An 18,227-nucleotide genomic window follows, 5' to 3' on the forward strand; every position below is an offset into this window, starting at 1 on the left:
CGCACGCAGGGCCTTCTGTCCAGGTTAGCTCAGCAGGTGTTCCAGGGGGCACTCCTGCCTGTGCGCTCCGCTCTGCTACATGGAGACGGGAGGCCTTACACAGGGTCTCAGTTTAGCGTGTCTCACGTTTATGTCTCACTCCCAGTCTTTCAAGGTCCTCAGAAAACACTTCCTGAGTACCTTCTCAGGTGTCACGTACAGTTCTGATACTGGAGACACAGAGATGTTACAGTTCCAAGATGCACATAAGAAAAGTGTGTTAAAGCCAAAAGCTAGGGTTTGGGGGGGGGGGGGACTTGGGAGAGGGAGTAGTGAGTCAACAAGAAAAAAGCTTTTCAAGCAGAGACAGAGTAGGTGTGAAAGGCCTTTGGAATATGGAAAGATAATTCATTAAAAATGTATGCTTTTACCAAGCCAGGGGGGGAAATGAACTGAGGAACCAGTAAGAGGAGAAATGTGTCAGAGCGGAGACCTCCGAGGAAGAGAGGGATTCGAATTCCATTACTCTTTTGCCGATTCTTCCGTTAGCCCCTTCATTTCCTGAAACATGCAAGGTTCAGGTCATCAAATCCTCTTTGTTAACAGGAAATCCCGTAATTTGTTATTCACTTTAACTCTTTCTCTTGATCAGATAAGCACTATAGAGAGAAAGAACATGAGTATTGAACACCTACTAGATACAAGTAACTAATGTGGTACAAAATTTAAAAAACATCTGATAGTCATGGGTGGATGTTGCTCGGTCCATTTTGAGATGAGGGACCTGAGGCTGAAAGTGCACTGGGAGCATGGACTGCTGAGCTCGTGTGACGCCAGAGGCTGTGTGTTTCATTAGGCTAGGTGGCCTTCCACCAAATCATTCAGGTGTGAGTTTCCACAATTACTGCATGTTCTAACGACAAACATGAAATCATTACTGTTTAGGCCTCCTTTTATAAATTGAGATAACAAGCTCCTACTCAGTCGCTGTCATTCCTATTGCAATAGTTCCCTTCCCATTCCCCACACAGTGGCTCCCTGCAGACGGCAAGTCTGACAGAGTCAGCAGGTGGCACAGTGGTAAGAGCCTGGGCGTGGTGTCAGGGTGTCAGACAGATGAGGGGGCAAGTCTGACTTTCCTGTCTTGACTCACCATCATGGGGCCAAATGGCTTCATATCTCTGCCTCAGCTTTCTCATCCGCAAGACAGGGACAATAAGAAGAGAGTCTGTCTCAGATGATCTTTCTTAGTAATAAACGAGATGATTGCGTGTGAGGATTGAACATGGTGCCCAGCAGGTAGAAACCACTCGGTACAAGTTTGTTCTCTTGCTCACTGGCTCCTCAGACAGTCTTTAGTGCGTTTGTTAGAGGTATCCAGCAGCTTAATTAGTGTCACATCAAAATATAGCCAGCCTGTCAGCTGTATGAACTCTTACATACGCTTCCCACTGTCGATTTTAGGTATTCACCTGGAAATGGAAAGACTGCAGGGTTTGCAGGAAGGGCTGCAGTGTGATGATGTGGAGGTCCAGATCAAGATTTCCTCTAAAATAGCAAAGGTAATAGGCTTGAAGGGCTGGCCCAGGGACGAAAAGCTGACTCTGGGTTGACTTTCAAGTGGGTGAGCTGTGTATACCTCACCACCAGCACGGGCAGTAGTATAGCCATTCAAGCCGAATAAAAGACTTTCGTCCTGTTGTTTATAAACTCTGGGTGGACGTGGGCCCAGTCGATGCCTGCCACTGCTCATTTCAGACTCCGGGAAACCCTGCCCACCAAGCGGCCCTCTCGAGTGAGGGAGGCAGTAGGGTGGAGTATAAAGGACAAGGGCTACAGAGTCGATCAGACAGATTCTGTGTGCACTACCCAAAGCTCAGAATCCTCATCTTCAAAAGCAGTACCTAACCTACCTCTCAGAGTTGTGAGGATTGGTCTGATCAATTCATTCGTTTATTCAATCATCCATTCATTCACCTAACATGCACTATACATCAGCCCTCCCTGAGCTTGCACACTAGTAGGTATTATCCACCAAATAAATGTCAGGTAGTGATCATTGAGAAAAATGAAGTCAAGTAAGGGAGGGGTAATCCCTTCGAGAAGGTCACTCTGAGAGAACCATCCAGACATCGAGAAAGGAACATTCCAGGTCGAGGAGAAACAGCAGGTGCAAACACCCTGCAGTGGAGAAAGAAGTAAATAATGAGACCCAAGAGATAGCCCAGGGTCAACTCAGGGACCTTCAAGGCCTTGAAGGGCCCTGGCTTTTACTGTAATTGGAATCTTCTGCTTAAAATTGGATTTTGAGCAGAAGAGTCGGGACCACTACCTACAATTGTGCCAGCTGGAAAAAATGTACTGGGGCACCCCCGAGTGAGGTGGTATCATCCCTAAAGTAGGCATTATAGATTTCTATGCATTATGTCAATTATTCACAGATGGCAGCCAATGGTCCAACAAAACCAGTCAGACTATAGGACAGAGCACTGTTACCTAATTTGCAATGATGTTTTTTAGTGATGGCTCTGTGAGGAGGAAGATGACTGAATTTATATTTCTGAAAGATCATCTGGCTGCTCTGTTTAGACTAGAATATGGGCTGGCCAGAGTGAAGTCAGTTAGGCAACTTTGGAGGAAACTACAAGAATCTAGGTGTGAGATTAGGTGACCGGGACTAAGGAGGTCAGCGGTGACAACGACGGAGTGATCAGATTATGGGAATGAAGCAAAGTGGGGGCTGGGGGAATATATGCCACTTGCCTAAGAAAGTGTCTGACACACAACAGGTGCTCAAAACCACAAGTTCCCTTCTTTCCTTTCTTCTAAACCAACATCCATCACAATGGGATTTTTTTTAAAAGAAAAGAAAAAAGAATGCCATTGAGCTTGGACCCCAGACAGGCATTTGGTGTTACATAGAACAGAAAAGCCTGTGTAGCCCTTTGATCTGGGAACCATAATAACACACAAACTGGCTGGGACACGCAACAGCTCATGTGGAGCAACTCATTCCTCTCTAGGATGGTTCTACCAAACAACGTTAGGCCATTAATACAGCGGAAGTCGGTTGTGAAAAGAAATGTTTTCATACCTGCAGACTTGTAATTATGACCACCTTGCTTGGTTAAAGCCCCAGGTAATGATTCTGGAATTCATTCACACTGCTAACTTTTCACACACACACACACACACACACACTCATACTCGCATACTGCTATCCATCAACATTCTGTATAGTTCCTGTACATAGAGACTAAAATTGCGAACTTTTAATTTCTTGACCTTTTATTGACTACTCTTAATATTGAGACTAGCAGGAGCAAAATACAGGGCTCATAATAGCTCCTACTCTGTGTCTATAGAGGTCCCTGGTATTACGCACAGCACCTGGTACACGGGGATAGATTTTCCTGGGTCTCAGGTCTTGGCTAGTCTTCGGCAATGCAAGACCTACTTCTACATTATAGGAAATGTGTGTGAAGGATGGTGAGGCATGTAAATTACTATGTAAAGGTCATGCACCACTTTTCCTTTATAGAGTACACTATAATAGTTTGGAAAGAAATTGTGTCAGCAGGCCTGGGTTTGGCTAAGTGTGAAACGATAAAAACACAACTCCAGGGAAAGTCTGCTTAGAGGTAAAAGGTCATGTCTATGTCCCCCTTTAGTATTTTCTCTGCTCTCTAAGGCCCCAGTCATCTGCTCACTGTTTGCCACGCCCATTGGTCTCCAATATCCTAAAACAAGAAGCAACTGCTTTTGGTAGGTGTCCAGCTATGAAGTGAGCTGGTTGCTAACATGGCTTTTTCTGTCATGTTCTCAGATTGTTAGTAAACTCATCCCAAGTGAAGAAATTCTCCCATTCCTGGAGGAAACGCTGGACGGTCTGGAGACCCTCAGCCCCACGTGCACAGTGGCCTGTGGCACGTGGATGATCACTGTCCTGAAGGAACAGGGAGTTGCCCTGGAAGACCAGGTAAACTGACAGCCAGTCTGACAGCTGAGCAGAATTCTAACACTTCTGACCTGCCACGTCGGCCGCCATTTCTCACTTTGTCCTCTGCCCAACGCAAGCAAGAGCCTGTGTGTCCTGGGGAGGCCTTGACAGAGACCCAGGTTGTGTATTAATAACCAGGCTCATGCTGAGTGTCTCAGCGGTCTCAGTTGCTTCTCTAGTATGTGATCATTATAACTTTCCAAACTGTCACTCATTGGCCAGAGGAAACAGCCCTTTACCCAGGGATTGGACTGTGGAAAACTGGATTCTTAGATCTGCAAGGATGAGAGTGGTCCTGGGGTTGCCTCCGAGATGGTCACTAAGCACCAGGAGAGTCTCTCATCCCATCACCATGCTGCAAGCTGGTCTTCCACACTCCTTAGAATTTATTTTGGGGTGAGGAGGGAGGGCTGTCACTGAGAGACTGATGAAAGGGAACTGGAGAGGGAAGCAGAGGAACAGGATTTAAATTCAAGAAGCTTGATCAAGAGCTCCAAATGGACATGCTCTATCCTCTCTCTTGAAGTTGGAAGCAGAATGCAAACAATTTGAAAATTAATAAGGAGGGAAAGAATCTTTAACTCAATGAAGGTATCTCAAGGAGAATAGGACAGAGACGTTATGGTCCCCACCGCCTACAGACAACCACACTAAATCAAAGAATTCTCTATAGCATGACTTTTACAAATGATCTCTGTGTTAATTACTTACCAATCAGTTTTTTTTTCAAAACCCCTTATTGATTACATACAATTTGTTGACACTGGGCTAGGCATAGGAGAATCAAATGTTAACAAATTTAGAATGTTCATGAGTTTGTGTTTTGTAAACGAGAGTTACTCACACAATAGGTGACTTAAATCCTCTCCAGGAGTCATTGAAATGAGACTCTGTAGTAATCATGTTATACTTAATCTAAAAATCTTTATCCAAAATAATTAAGAGAAACATCTACTAGAAGCAAGTTACTTTAGCTTAGAGCCATAGCCTGCTCCAAGTCAACAATATAAATATGATATATATAATATCATTCTATGCTATAATATCAACACCCAAGTTCCTAAAGGTGGCCTTCAGTGCCCTCTAGGCTTTGGCATCATCTTTGCTATGAAATTGTCTTTTCTTTATCACCCTCATTCTCTCTGTGCTCCAAACTAGACCATTCTCCGATTCCAGGAATCTTTTCTGCATTTGCTTGTGCCCGTGATCTCATGCTATTTCATTATATAGATATTTTTAATTTTACTTTGTTTTTTAATTAAATTAATCACAGTGACAATGGTTAATAGGATTATATAGGTTTCAAGTGTAGATTTCTATGATACATGATCTGTCTATTGCAATGTGTGTCCACCATCCCCAAAGTCACACCATCTTCTGTCACCATGTATTTGACCCCCTTTCCCTTACACTACCCCTCACCCACCCTTCATCTGGTAACCACTATACTGTTGTGTGTGTCTATGAGTTCTTATCTGTTTGTTTTACTTGTTTGTTCATTTGTTGCCTTCAGTTTTATATCCAACATGTGAGTGAAATCATATGGTTCTTAATTTTTCTGTCTGATTTATTTTGCTTAGCATGATATCCTCAAGAGACAGTTTTTATTTTTTAGAGCCATTTTAGGGTCCCAGCCAAATTGAGCAAAATGTAGAGAGTTCCTCTATGGCTCTTGTCCCCACACACACATATCCTCCTCCACTGTCAATATCACCCACCAGCACAGAGGTACATTGTTTTACAACCAGTGAACCTACATTAACACATAATATAACCACCCAAAGTTCATAGTTTACACTGGGCTATACTCTTGGTGTTGGCAAGTGTATAATGACATGTATTCACCATAGTTGTTTCATCCAAAACAGTTTCCCTGCTCTAAAAATCCTCTATGCTCCACCTAATCTCCCGCTTCTTGATTTTATACCTTTACTTGTGTTCTTTCTTATGAGGATGACTTTCCCCACCATTTCCATGTTGCTTTATGAAATTTCTGTGTATCCTTCCTCAAGTCCTAGAGCAGATGTCCCTCCAAGTGACCTCCATTACTCTGGCTTCCCCTCTCCATCCTGCGTACCACCTGTCTGTCATTGGCCATGCACCGTCTGTGCACCAGACTTTAAGCACATGTTTAACAGCCTTTCTGAGAGTGCCCATGTCTTCTGAGAGAGAGCTACAGCTCATTCATCTTGGGTAAACTTCACACAGTGCCTAACACAACATGACACCTGGCATAACACAGCCTTTCACCGAACATTCACTAAATTGACTTAAGAATAAATACCCAATTCATCAGTAATTCTCCTGAATGAGAGAAAGCCCATGGGTAGAATTAGTTATCAGTTTTAACACTTTTTACAATTCATCATCCACTGACATGCTTACCATTACCCGCCTGAAACGTTTCACATGGAGGGAAGATGACAACTGGGTATTTGATTTGGCCTTTGCTTTTCAGCTGTTGGAGATCTTGAGCATGCTTTACTACCACATGCCAGTCCTCAGACAGAGGGAGGAGAGTTTTCAGTTCTCGCTGGATGCTGTCTCTCAGATAGCTGGCTTCCACATGGATGCGGTCGTGGCCAACCTTTTGCAGAAGCCTCTGCCCTTTGACAGGTAAGTCCTAACTGGCCTGGCTCCTTCTCCAAGGACAGGCTGCTCTGCAAGGCACCAGGGAGGGCTTGCTGTGTGAGAAACAGACAGCAAGTAAAGGCCAAAAACATCTTACTGAGTAATAATTTTGAAATTGGTGTTTGAATCACAAATAATGTTTTCCCAAGCCTTTTCCATATACGTGTGTGTGTGTGTGTGTGTGTGTATGTGTGTGTGCTCATTGAATGATGAGATTTTTCTTAAGCCCACCATAGGAATAAGTGAACATTAGAAAGTGAATATTTCTTCTCTGTTTTGATTGCCCAGAATACACCTATCTGAGAGGTTTCTGTCTTGATGGACATTCACAAGCCTCAGTAACCCAAGCCCAGAATGTTGGATTGCTGAATAAAACATCCTTATTCTCCCCAGGCATGCTAACCTATCCACCTGTCCTTGGAGTGTTGATTACGTCATGTGGTTTCAGAGTGAATTGGAGGGAAAAGCTCATATTCCAAGGAGCTGTGCTTTATCCCTTCCTGCCCTGCCCCCCTAGGGACACCAAGACGCTGTGGACGGCTCTGGCCGAGAAGCCGGCCTCCAGTAGGAAGCTCCTGAGGGCCCTGACTGACAAGCTGGGGGCTGGACTGGAGGATGACCTGGCTGGAATGGACGCCATCTCAGTGAGTTGGACCACCCACCATGCGTCTGGAATGGGTCCCACCCCATGACTTGTCCCCACTTGGAACACAGCGATATATCATTGATCATACTTGTCCTCTCGTGCCCTGATTTTAAATCAACTCCATTTTATAGCAGACAGACAGGGCAGTAGTTGTATCTGTGGCTGCCATTTTTAAAAGCAAATTTCTCATCAGCCCAAAGAAAATCTGTGTATCTGTATTTCCAGATTTGTCTTCAAGATATCCAAAGCACCCTTTTGTTGTTGTTGTTGTTGACATATCCTACTGCTGGAAAACATTTCATTTTACCTACTGGGGTTCCCTGGAGTTGGAGTCACCCAACATGCTAGTCCTGAGTTGAGATGTATCCAGATCAACCCCTCCCTTTTCTGTGTGTTTTACCATGAGCGTGGTCAGCTTGGGTGACAGCTGTCCCGGGAGAAAAGGAACTTGGCAATCAGCTGAGTGAGAGGATGTCCTCGGAGGAAAGCAGCCCACGTGACCACAGGCTCCTTTGTCCCCTCAGGTGGCCTGTGCAATCCAGGAAGTGGTCACAGTAGGCATCCCAGTGACAGTCCTGTACCCAGAGCTGTTCACCCTTCTCCTGAAGCTGGTCAGCTGCACGCTGGGCCAGAAGATGCCCACATCCACCCTGAGCTGCCGGCGGCGGGTGATGCCACACGGGGAGCGGCAGCAGATGGCTGACCCCTGCAGGTACACAGCGGGCCGGGCGAGCCTTCCTGGTCCCGGACGTGCACCTTCTGGCGTGACCTCGGCTACCACAGAGAAACAAGTCTCCAAGGTCCTCAAGCCTTGGGACCATTCTCCCCTGAGCTGGTCCCCAGTGCCACTGCCCAGGATGGCTACGGGACAAATGAGCAGCCGTCTTCTTCCCTCGAGGGCCCACTCGGTTCCCTTTGTTTTCTTTCACTGAGACTTTTCAGGGAAAGCTGGGATTCTACAATATTCAAAACCACCAGGGGGAGGAAAAAAACATAAGGACCATATTTTACTGAGTCTAAGCCTTCGCTGAGCGAAGGAAGCAACCTTGTTCTGCGTACCATTGAGAAAGAAAGGAAAAGACTTAATTGATGCTACATCACGAATTAAGCCATTAACCCATACTTTCTTATACTTTAAAACATGTATTTTGTATTTACCCAAAGAGCTGCTTTAGGATTATGAGGTATATATTTTTATCCAATGTCACATTGTTCTATTTCCCTACCCTTTTGTATAACTTTACATTCCAAGGTCAAGTCAAGACAGTTTAAATAGCAGTTAGGAGAAACACATGTCGTTTCAGTGATACACGTCACTTTACTAAAATGACACCAGTACAGAGAGCCATGCCTAAGTCCGTGCATGTACGTGTGCATGCGCAGGCAAGGGCATCCACCCCACAACTACCGTCGGGCCAACAGCCGTGACACACTGTCTGTCACGAGATGCCCCCTGATCCCCGAGGTGCTGTTTCAGAATCAGGGCAATGTGCTGTTTTGTCGTTGTCCGTGCATAGGGCTGTATTTTCTCATGGGAGGCTGACAAGATTTTGTGGCATTGTTTACCAGCTCAAATCACCTTGAGGTTCCCTTTGACCCCACAGCTAACATGGGAGGCCCAGCTGCCTATCTTCTCCTTGCACGGCGTCCATTAGAGCAGGACTGAGGGGCACCGTGGGGAAGAGGAGGGGAGGACCGGGAAGTCACAGGTCACGGAACGGGGCGGGTCTACTCCTGCAATGCCAGCTGTCGCCCACAGGCTCTCAACCACCACCCTGAAGTGTGTGCAGGCCCAGGCCGTGAAGGAAGGCCTCGCCAAAGAGTCTGATGAAGGAGACAACGTGTGGACGCTGCTCCACACTCCCGGTACCCACCACATCGGAGTGTGTGCACTGGCCAGGTACTGTGCAGAGTGCCTAGCCCTGTACACAACAGAGCAGACAACTAAAAAGAGTAAAAGTGCACTACAGGCAACTTCGCTGAGAGCAGTTGACTCACCCAGGCCCTATATACAGTTGAGGAGAAGAAACAGGGAGGACAGAACAGAAGGGCGTGGGGGGAGATGGTAGGACCAGCCCACAACTCACTACCAGCTCAAAAACCCAGCAATACATTGAACAGTCCTGGGCAAACTACCCTTAAACTGGGCACTTAGTGGGCAATGTTATCATCTGGGCATTAGTGCTCTTCCTTAAGCATCCTCCTTTTAGAGGCTTTACTGTTTTGACAGAAATAGACTGAAATTTCCTCCATTGCTTAGAAAGAAAGAAGCCTCTGCTACAAGCGGCGACTTGCGTTTTCTAGGAGCATGGCGGTGTGGCAGCACAGGCTCATCCTGGACATCATGGGGCAGCTGCTGCCGGCGCTCACCTCGTCCTCGGAGAACTACCGGATAACTGGCACAGCCTTCTTCTCTGAGGCGAGTCCAGACAGCACAGCAGGCTCGCGGGGCCCTGGGGCGTTTACCCAGGGACCTTCCTGGGGGGCTTTGGTGGTGGAGACATACAGCGACCTCCAGGGACATCCAGCCACTGGACAGAGACATCCAGCCACTGGACAGAGAAGGGTGGAGACTGAGTATGAGAGGGACAGAACAGAAAGTAACCGACAGGCTTATTAGTGCCGCTTCCCAGTCTAGGATAATGGTAGTCCCAGCTGATCAGAGAAGGACGATTATCAGTAACTCCTGTTTTCCCCACCCCGTTTTCCTACTTAGCTTAATTAAAAGCATCTTCTTTTTTATTTATTTATTTGTGTGTGTGTATGTGACACAGAGAGGGAGAGACAGAGAGAGAGACAGAGAGAGAGAAGGAGAGAAAGGGACAGACAGGAAGGGAGACAGATGAGAAGCATCAATTCTTTGTTGCGGTGTTCACTGATTGCTTTCTCATGTGTGCCTTGACTGGTGGGAGGCTACAGCAGACTGAGTGACCCCCTTATTCAAGCCAGCGACCTTGAGCCTTGCTCAAACCAGATGAGCCTGCGCTCAAGCTGGTGACCTCAGGGTTTCAAACCTTGGCCCTCTTTGTCCTAGTCTGACGCTCTATCCACTGTGCCACCACCTAGTCAGGCTAGAAGCATCTTCTTAACTAGGCATTCTCTTCCCATCATCACATAACCTTGACCTGTGGGCTGCTCCCATCTAGAGCTCAGTTTCCGCGAGACTGGCCGGCTCACCGCGGGGCTCCTCCCCCTCCGCTCCCCCAGCCAGTGCCCCTGCTCTTAGACAGCAGTTGCAGTGCCCTGGCATGCTCCCGAAGGGGGGCCACTCCCTCCACTGACAGGGAAGAGGTGTCGATTTCAGCTCATGAAGGAGCCCATCCTTTGGAAGAGCTGGAACCTACGGGACGTGCTCATCATGATGGACCAGAGTGCTTGGGACTCCAACGCCACTTTGAGACAAATGGCCATCCGCGGGCTGGGCAATGCAGCTTCTGGAGCCCCTCACAAGGTCACAGGAGTTTTCTTTGGGGGGGGAGGGAGAGGAATAGTTTCCTTAAGTAGAGTTTTAAATAACTTATTTACTAACCCACATCTTGCGGTTGCAAAGAAACTAAGTGCAAATTCAAATACTTTGCTGAAGCTTTAGTTGAAGTCCTTGTGACCTTAACAGGATTTCCATCTCCTTGTCTGCGGTCTCCTACCCTATCCCAGATACTCATGCAACAGCTTCTGCGATTAAGAGACTTCATTTCACAATAGGTGAAGAAGCACAAGCAGGTTCTGTTAGAATCCATCATCAGAGGGCTGTATCACCTGGCCCGCACTGAAGTCGTCTGCGAAAGCTTGAGGGCTCTCAAAAAGATCCTGGAGCTGCTTGCAGATCGAGATGTGAGCTTCTACTTCAAGGAAATAGTGCTTCAAACCAGAACCTTCTTTGAAGACGTAAGTGACCCTGTTCGGGAATCTTCCCTCCCCGGAGGAAGTGAGTGAACACAGAGAGTGTCAGGGCATGCTCGTAGTGAACAAGGTCAGTGCCCTATCCTTCATGGCCTGCCCCAGAGGTCACCACACAGAGGTCACCTGAACAATTCCTATGCAGGCTGTTGGCTTCCTGTGTCTCTCTGTCTGAGGGTACTCACTGGCCCAGGAATCATAATTGATCTGAGCAGGTTGTGTGAGACATTGCAGAAAAACCCTCAAATGATCAGGTGCAGGAGTTTGTAGATTACTCCCCAGCTTCCTCATCACCCCTACCCCGAGGTTGCACTCCACCTTCCCACAGGGGTAATGCCCTCATTAACATTCCTTTTTGTCGCTCTTGTCTCTTCCCTGCCTCGTCCCCACGATCCCATCAGTCAGGCTTCCTGTGCTCACCTCCCAAATATATAAATTATTTATGCCTAAATCCTCATCTCAGAGTTTGCTTTGGGAGGAGCACAAGTTATGGCAGTAACTCAATACAGGAGAAAAGACATTGTCGCCTCCCACACTATCTTTCCCACATCTGAGTTTCAGAGACTCAAAACACTTACATAGTTTATTTCATCCAGGAGTCGGTATGAACTACAACTCATGGGCCAAATCCAGCCCGAGTATCCGTTCATAAACAGTCTTATTGGAACACAGCCATGCTCACTGCTTGCCTTAATGTCTCTGGCCACCTTCCCATTTCATTCACAGAGTTGATTAGTTGTTACAGAAACCAGATGTCTAAAAAGTCCAAATGATTTACTGTCCGGCCTTTTAGAGAAAAGTTTGTCAACCCCCTGAGCCAGTACATAGCCCTAATCTCAGAAAATATGAGGCAGCAATCCTGAGTCATTTCCCTTGATAACTTCTGGGAAGCTGAATTTTATGATTTATTTTTGGTGTATGCACTGTCATTGGTATAAAAACCTGTTTCGCATCTAACTTAACCCTGTATTTCTGTGCTCCACCTCTGTTTTCCCATGTTGAGTTATCAGAGGAGATGGAAGACTGCTCATTGCCTCCTTCTGCAACATGGAGGCTTTATTACATTACCTACTTACCTCCAGTCTCCGGGCTGAAAAGTCTTCACTTCCTTCGTTATTCATCATAAACCTAATTTCTCAGCTCCTTAAGTATTTACAAGCCGGCCACTGTGTTGTATCTCTAAATGAGGCCTGAGAAGTATTGAATAGAATCTGAAGACAAAAAAAAAAAAAAAAAGCTCTCAAGTCCACTCTGTTCCTATTCATTCATTAGATTTTTTTTTTTAATCTAGCCCTTTCTTCCGGACTCTTCAGCCATTTACTAACCACACAGACCTCTAGATGCTGGCCTGCATTATGTACCCACCGTCAATAATTCTCCAGTTCCATATTTCTCAGTGTCCCTTTCTTACTTACCTGCTAACCGAAACCAGACCTTTGACACAAGCTCTCTCCAATGTATCAATATTACTTTTAATTTTCATTTTGTTCTCAACAAGGTTCACTTGGCTCAGTGCTCAATTTGGTGTCTTTTCTAAAGTAACAAATGTGCTCTTTTTCTATTGTTATTATTACACAGATAGCTGGTAATGAACTTTAACAACGAAGGGCTGAAGTCACGCCTGCAGAACCTCATCTGGTTGTTAGGTTTCCCTGGGTTGTTGTTGACCTGGTGATAATAATTCCCTTGGAGCTGAGATTCTAATAATCACAAATTCACCTATGACGTTTGTGGTTAAGATAATGTTTTTCCATCTTACTGCAGAAGAAAAAAATCTAAAGTCTGGCTGATTGTTAGGATAGACTGTTCTCATTCCTAATGGACATCAATTCCATCACATTTGCATAGAAGTTGGATAAAACTTGGGTCATGGCAATGACATGTGATTTATTCTCCAGTAATGTTCTCTTCCTGCAAATATATTTAACTATACTGTATGGAACTTTGCCCCTATAATTTTCTATAGATTAAGCATACCATTTTATAATCTCCAAATCCCTCCCCCCCCCCTTTTTTTTCATTATTTAAGTATGTTCCTGAACCTCTCAGAACATGACCAAACTTCAGTGAAATAGTAGAACAGAAAATACGCCTGCCGTCCCGTGCTCCAGACCCTGTCTGCTACTGTTCCCCACGCTGTCAGCCCCAGCAGCACCTCACTGTCTGTGACTCCATCTTCTCAACTCAAAACAGGACATTAAATTCTAACGTCTCTTTCAGCACCCAAAATGCTTTTGCCGCTTCATTTTGCTCCTTTTTCAACATCCCAATTAGTACATTCTTTCTTAACCTATCATCATTAGGTCATCAATTTTGGAAAATTCAAAAGATTTTTTTTTTAAGTAGATAGCTCTCTACCTTTTGGGTACTTTGTTCTTGGTCAGCTTTCTTTTTAAGAACAACCTCTTTGAAAAATATATCCTGCCCATATCCCTCTGCATGTAAAGAACATTTCTCTCATACGAGATCACACCTCATGCATTCATTTAACTTCTCTGGCGCTTTCACAACATGCTGTCAATTTCTTCTGGAAGATCTTTATTAACTTCCTCTTCCATGGCATTCTGTTTGGGTGCCCACTTATACATTTAATTTGCCATCAAAATTAACTCCATCTTCTCTCATGCATATTCTTGGGAATGCCTTTTGTTGGCCTTTGTTTACTGCTAATCTAAATAAGATTCTGCTATTCAGGGTGACTCCTCATCCCTCTGCCCCCACATGGGTATTTTAAACTAAGTTTTTAGACCCGGGGAAAAGTATTCTCCAGAAAATTCATCAGAGTGTGTTAGAACTCTGGACCATATCACAGAGTGTCTGAAACAATAGGAGGCCGTCATTCTCCACCGTCTCACCCTTTGGTTTTCACTGCTTACCATCCAAGACAAGCGAGGATGTCCCAGAATTTCACATTCACAAGAACAAGGCTAAGCACTTCTTTGTTTATTCTCTCTCTCTGAGACCCAAAGCCCAAATTTCTGATTGGCCTGTCATTGCATTAAGAAGTGTTTGTGATCTGGAAGAAGAGTCCCAGGATATGGGCAATTTAGATGAGAGGCCCTATAACTCTAGGCTCATGATGTAATCAGGCTGATTTGTGTAAATACAAAGTAAGTAGGGACCCTCCCTGGCTCTCTGCTCCCTGCTGCTCTTTCCTGTGGTCACGCTTCCCCATCAGCTACTTGAAGGCAGAAACCAAGTATCCAGTTCTATGGTATCACTTAACCCCAGACCCATGGTCACGTAAACACTTGTTGTGCGGGTTGGAGAGCTGCCAGGAAAGGGACACTCAGGGGCTGTGGCCGGCCAGCACCACGCCTGCGTGCCAGCCTTCCTCAGCTGAACAGGCCAGGCAGGGCAGGGGCGGGGTGGGGGTGCTGGCCGGAAATGGCCCAGAAGGGGTCTCACCCGTGACACGTGTCTGTCACCGCAGGAGCAGGATGATGTGAGACTGACCGCCATCTTATTATTTGAGAATCTGGCATCCTTATCAGGGAGAAAGTGGAAGATTTTTTTCTTGGAAGAAATTAAGAAGAGCATGATTTCATTCCTGCTCCACCTCTGGGACCCCAACCCCAAAGTCGGAGCTGTAAGTGGCCTGGGCCCCGACCCTGGTGCCTTCTCCTCTCCCCGTGGCCTGCAGTGCCGGTGCACCCAGTCTGCCAGGGTTGGAAGCCAGAACTGAAGTCACCCCTCTCAGCTGAGCCTGAAAGAACTTCTCCTTCCCTGGCTTCTTCCTCGCCATCTCTTCCCGAGTTCGCTCTCCATCCTTGAAACTGAGGAGGCGACACCATGGATGAAGAAGCCCTTCACATCACCGGCTTTTCCCGCTCCTTTCCCGACACGAGTTCACTTCCCTCCCCTTCTGCAGGGGTCCAGTGCTATGGACTTGACACAGAGAACTAACTGTTTTTCAGGCTTGCCGTGATGTCCTGATGGTCTCCATCCCTTTTCTGGGCCTCCAGGAACTCTATGGGGTACTAGATCATCTCCTTGATGGTCAGGACCCGCCAAGGGCCAGAGATTTCTACAGGCAATTCTGTGTGAAACTGGTGAGTGTGCACCCGGCGTGGCCAGGAAGGAATGCAGGCAAGAGACCCGGCAGATCTCAGAAAGGCAAACAGCATGGCGAGAGTCTCTGGCCACATGCAGAACGTCTTTGAAAGACAGCAGTGGTTCTCGTTACCCTGCCATGTTTCCCTGGCTGGAATCTGCCCTCCTGGACTTCTGCAACACATCTGTTGATGAATCCCATAATCCCAGTGCCATTCTGATTAAATTTAGGTTGGAATGGCCATAAGACATCTTCCAATAGAATAATGACTGGTGTTGAATTTCACTGACCTTGAGGTTTCCCTTCTTAGCACCTCTAGGATGCGGCTCTTCACGAAGGGTCTCTTTCCAGTTGCCTTCTGTGCAGTACCTGTCTCTTCTAGGCCAAGAAAAACCAGGAGATCCTGTGGATCCTCCAAACACACTCATTCCCCTTCTTCAGCAGCAGCTGGGAGATGATCAGAAGTGCTGCCCTCAAACTCACAGGTGAGGGCACCTGCACGTTCCCTATTCAGGTGTGTCTTCTCTTTGCCACCCCATTGTGCTCTGACTACAGGCTATTCCAGTGTGAACACTGGTGTGACTAGTATGACAAGAAAGAGAGAGAGAGGGAGAGAAAGAAAGAAAAAGGAAGAGAGAAAGAGAAGGGAAGAAGGAGAGAAAAAAAAGGAAAATTTTATGTCTTGCAATATCTCCCCTCAAAGGAACCTACTCTCTTTTGTGAATGAAAGCTTACGTCTGACTTTCCAACACTCACTCTCCATACTGGGCCCTGTGTGCTTCTCCTGATTCTGAGTCATTGCTCCTTCTTTTCCTCATCTTAGCTCCAAGCCTGCTGCCCCTGACCAATGTTTCCCTTTGTATCATCTCTTAACATAAACCATAATAGACTTAAGCTCAGGTCAAACTGAGAGCTTTAGCTGCAAGATGATACAATTGGAAAGAGTGTTGGTGTAGGGACCAGCAGACTATTGTCCTGCTGTGTGATTCCAAACAATTTGCTTAACTTCTCTGTGTTGCCTCTTTGTCTGATCTGTAAAATAAAAGAGGAAGTAAGCGACTCACTGAGGATCCTTCTATTAAGAAATTCTAAGTCTTATCATGATGCCTGTTCCAAGTGATCAAGCCCAGAGTGAATAGACCCACTAGCTTGGCCACTTTAAAGAGTGAAGATTTTTATTGGCTATTGTATATAGTCCCCCAATTCAATTTTAAACTTTTTGAAGATGTTGAAAACCCTGACAATGAATGGCACACACCCCTAGGAGGAAACAGGGTGAGCTTTCTCAAATACACATTGAGTGAGTGAGCGCTTCCATACACAGCAGTCAAGGCCCAATAGCCATGATCCTCGCATGATCCTGGGGCTGCAGGGGGAGTTGTAAGGTTTGCTCATGCACTGACCAGACCATTTAATCTCTGACCAGGGGCAGAGTCTGACCTCACCCGCCCTGCATGGCCTCTTGCTCTATAATGAAACAGTATCTTTTTCTCCTGTCAATTTTAGATGCCCTTGTTCTCAATTTGACCCACCAATATGTGGAATTACTAGAGCGAGAACAACTGACCACACGTGAGTACCAACCCCAGTTTCTGCCTGGCCGATTAGTGTATTCTTAGAGAAAGAGAAACCAACACCGCTCCGGTTTTCATGTTAGCCCAGAAGTTGAAAATCATAGTCTCCCATGCTCCCTAGACCCTGAAGTTTGTTCAGGGTAATAAGGGAGCCCAGCCCTACCCCTGGGCAAGCATCATCCCCAGTAGAGTACAATTTCTCAACTGTCTGTTGATCTCAAGGTCAGGATCTTCTCTCACCTTATTTCAATGTTAAAGTAATTCTCAACTAGTGGCTCCAAATCCAACCTTTTAGGATAATATGAGAGTGGGAACCTGAGCCCACCTCGTGCTGATGCAGGTGGGCAGCCCCCCAGCACTGCATGGCGTGGGCCTGGCTTTCCTAGCTCACCGGACTTTGCTGTTCTCTCCATTTCAGGGCTCCAGGCACTTCGGCAAGACCCCTGTATCAGCGTCCAGAGAGCAGCCGAAGCTGCCTTGCAGACCCTCCTGAGAAGGTGCAAGGAGATAGGCATCCCGCCGTAGACCATCAGGAAATAAACTGCTAGGCTTTTCCCATCACTGGCTCCCATCTTCATCCTCATAACCCACACTGGCAGCATCCTGGGGACACGCAGGCCTGGGGCGGGGATGTGGAAGGGCTGGTGTGCTCCTTACCGGCCACGGACTCCCTGATGGCTTCCACCAGCAAAAATTAAATCCCACAAATTCACTTCAGCACCGACAGCCCCATGGCTTTGCCACAGGTTAGCCCTCCGTCTCGGGAAACTCAAATCCCAGCAGATAACAACAACAACAAAAAGACAGAACCTGAAACAATTCTGCTGCCATCAAGGAGAGGGGCTGCTGCTGTTTTCCACATGCGACCCTTTTTTCACCTGTCCTAGCCAGCTTTGAATTAATGCCTACACTCTTTTCTTTGTAACAAGCGATCTTACAGCCAACTTTAACCTGTGTGTTCTTTTGTTCTTTCTTTTTTATAATTTATGTGTCAGGACGTAGGCCAGGTACTTTTCTACAAAAGACCCTTTCTGACATTCCATTAAATCTCATGGTTTCCTCTCCATTTTTATCCTAGAGCATATTTCACTTTGAATTGTGTGTGTGTGTACACCCGTGCGTGTGTGTGCATTTGTGTGTTAGTTAACCTTCTGTGTAACTCTGAACTCTTCTCCATGGTGCACACCTGACAGGTTACATACATGAAATTACATACCTGAAAAGAAGTTTCTAATACAGAACCTCCCATTCATTTAACAATAATACCACCATCATGGTTATTTATTAGCAACATTATTAAATTGATGTATCTCTTTACAGATTCCTCAGACATATTCTAATCTTTTCATCCTCAAACTCTTTGAGGAAACATCTTTTGTTCCTATAAGTCCTTCTAAGGACCAAAGGAATCTTTTAGGTCAGAGACTTTAGGCCAGAGTTCATGTA

At 46.1% G+C, this 18,227-nt stretch overlaps 1 protein-coding gene across 1 annotated transcript in view; it reads left to right on the forward strand.

The window, feature by feature from the left end:
- Nucleotides 1-17,306, forward strand: part of MROH2B (maestro heat like repeat family member 2B) — a 62,498-nt gene extending 45,192 nt beyond the window's left edge. Inside the window, exons 29-42 of the mRNA XM_066360126.1 lie at nucleotides 1,444-1,541; nucleotides 3,806-3,958; nucleotides 6,438-6,595; nucleotides 7,128-7,254; nucleotides 7,781-7,968; nucleotides 9,016-9,156; nucleotides 9,561-9,675; nucleotides 10,561-10,707; nucleotides 10,959-11,141; nucleotides 14,587-14,742; nucleotides 15,071-15,205; nucleotides 15,590-15,692; nucleotides 16,714-16,779; nucleotides 17,200-17,306. Coding sequence (XP_066216223.1) covers nucleotides 1,444-1,541; nucleotides 3,806-3,958; nucleotides 6,438-6,595; nucleotides 7,128-7,254; nucleotides 7,781-7,968; nucleotides 9,016-9,156; nucleotides 9,561-9,675; nucleotides 10,561-10,707; nucleotides 10,959-11,141; nucleotides 14,587-14,742; nucleotides 15,071-15,205; nucleotides 15,590-15,692; nucleotides 16,714-16,779; nucleotides 17,200-17,306 — 1,877 coding nt within the window. The remainder of the gene's footprint in view (nucleotides 1-1,443; nucleotides 1,542-3,805; nucleotides 3,959-6,437; nucleotides 6,596-7,127; nucleotides 7,255-7,780; nucleotides 7,969-9,015; nucleotides 9,157-9,560; nucleotides 9,676-10,560; nucleotides 10,708-10,958; nucleotides 11,142-14,586; nucleotides 14,743-15,070; nucleotides 15,206-15,589; nucleotides 15,693-16,713; nucleotides 16,780-17,199) is intronic.
- The last annotated feature ends 921 nt before the right edge of the window (nucleotides 17,307-18,227 follow it).

Source organism: Saccopteryx leptura, chromosome 1 (genome assembly GCF_036850995.1).
Source record: "Saccopteryx leptura isolate mSacLep1 chromosome 1, mSacLep1_pri_phased_curated, whole genome shotgun sequence".
In the NCBI taxonomy this organism is placed as follows: Eukaryota; Metazoa; Chordata; class Mammalia; order Chiroptera; family Emballonuridae; genus Saccopteryx; species Saccopteryx leptura.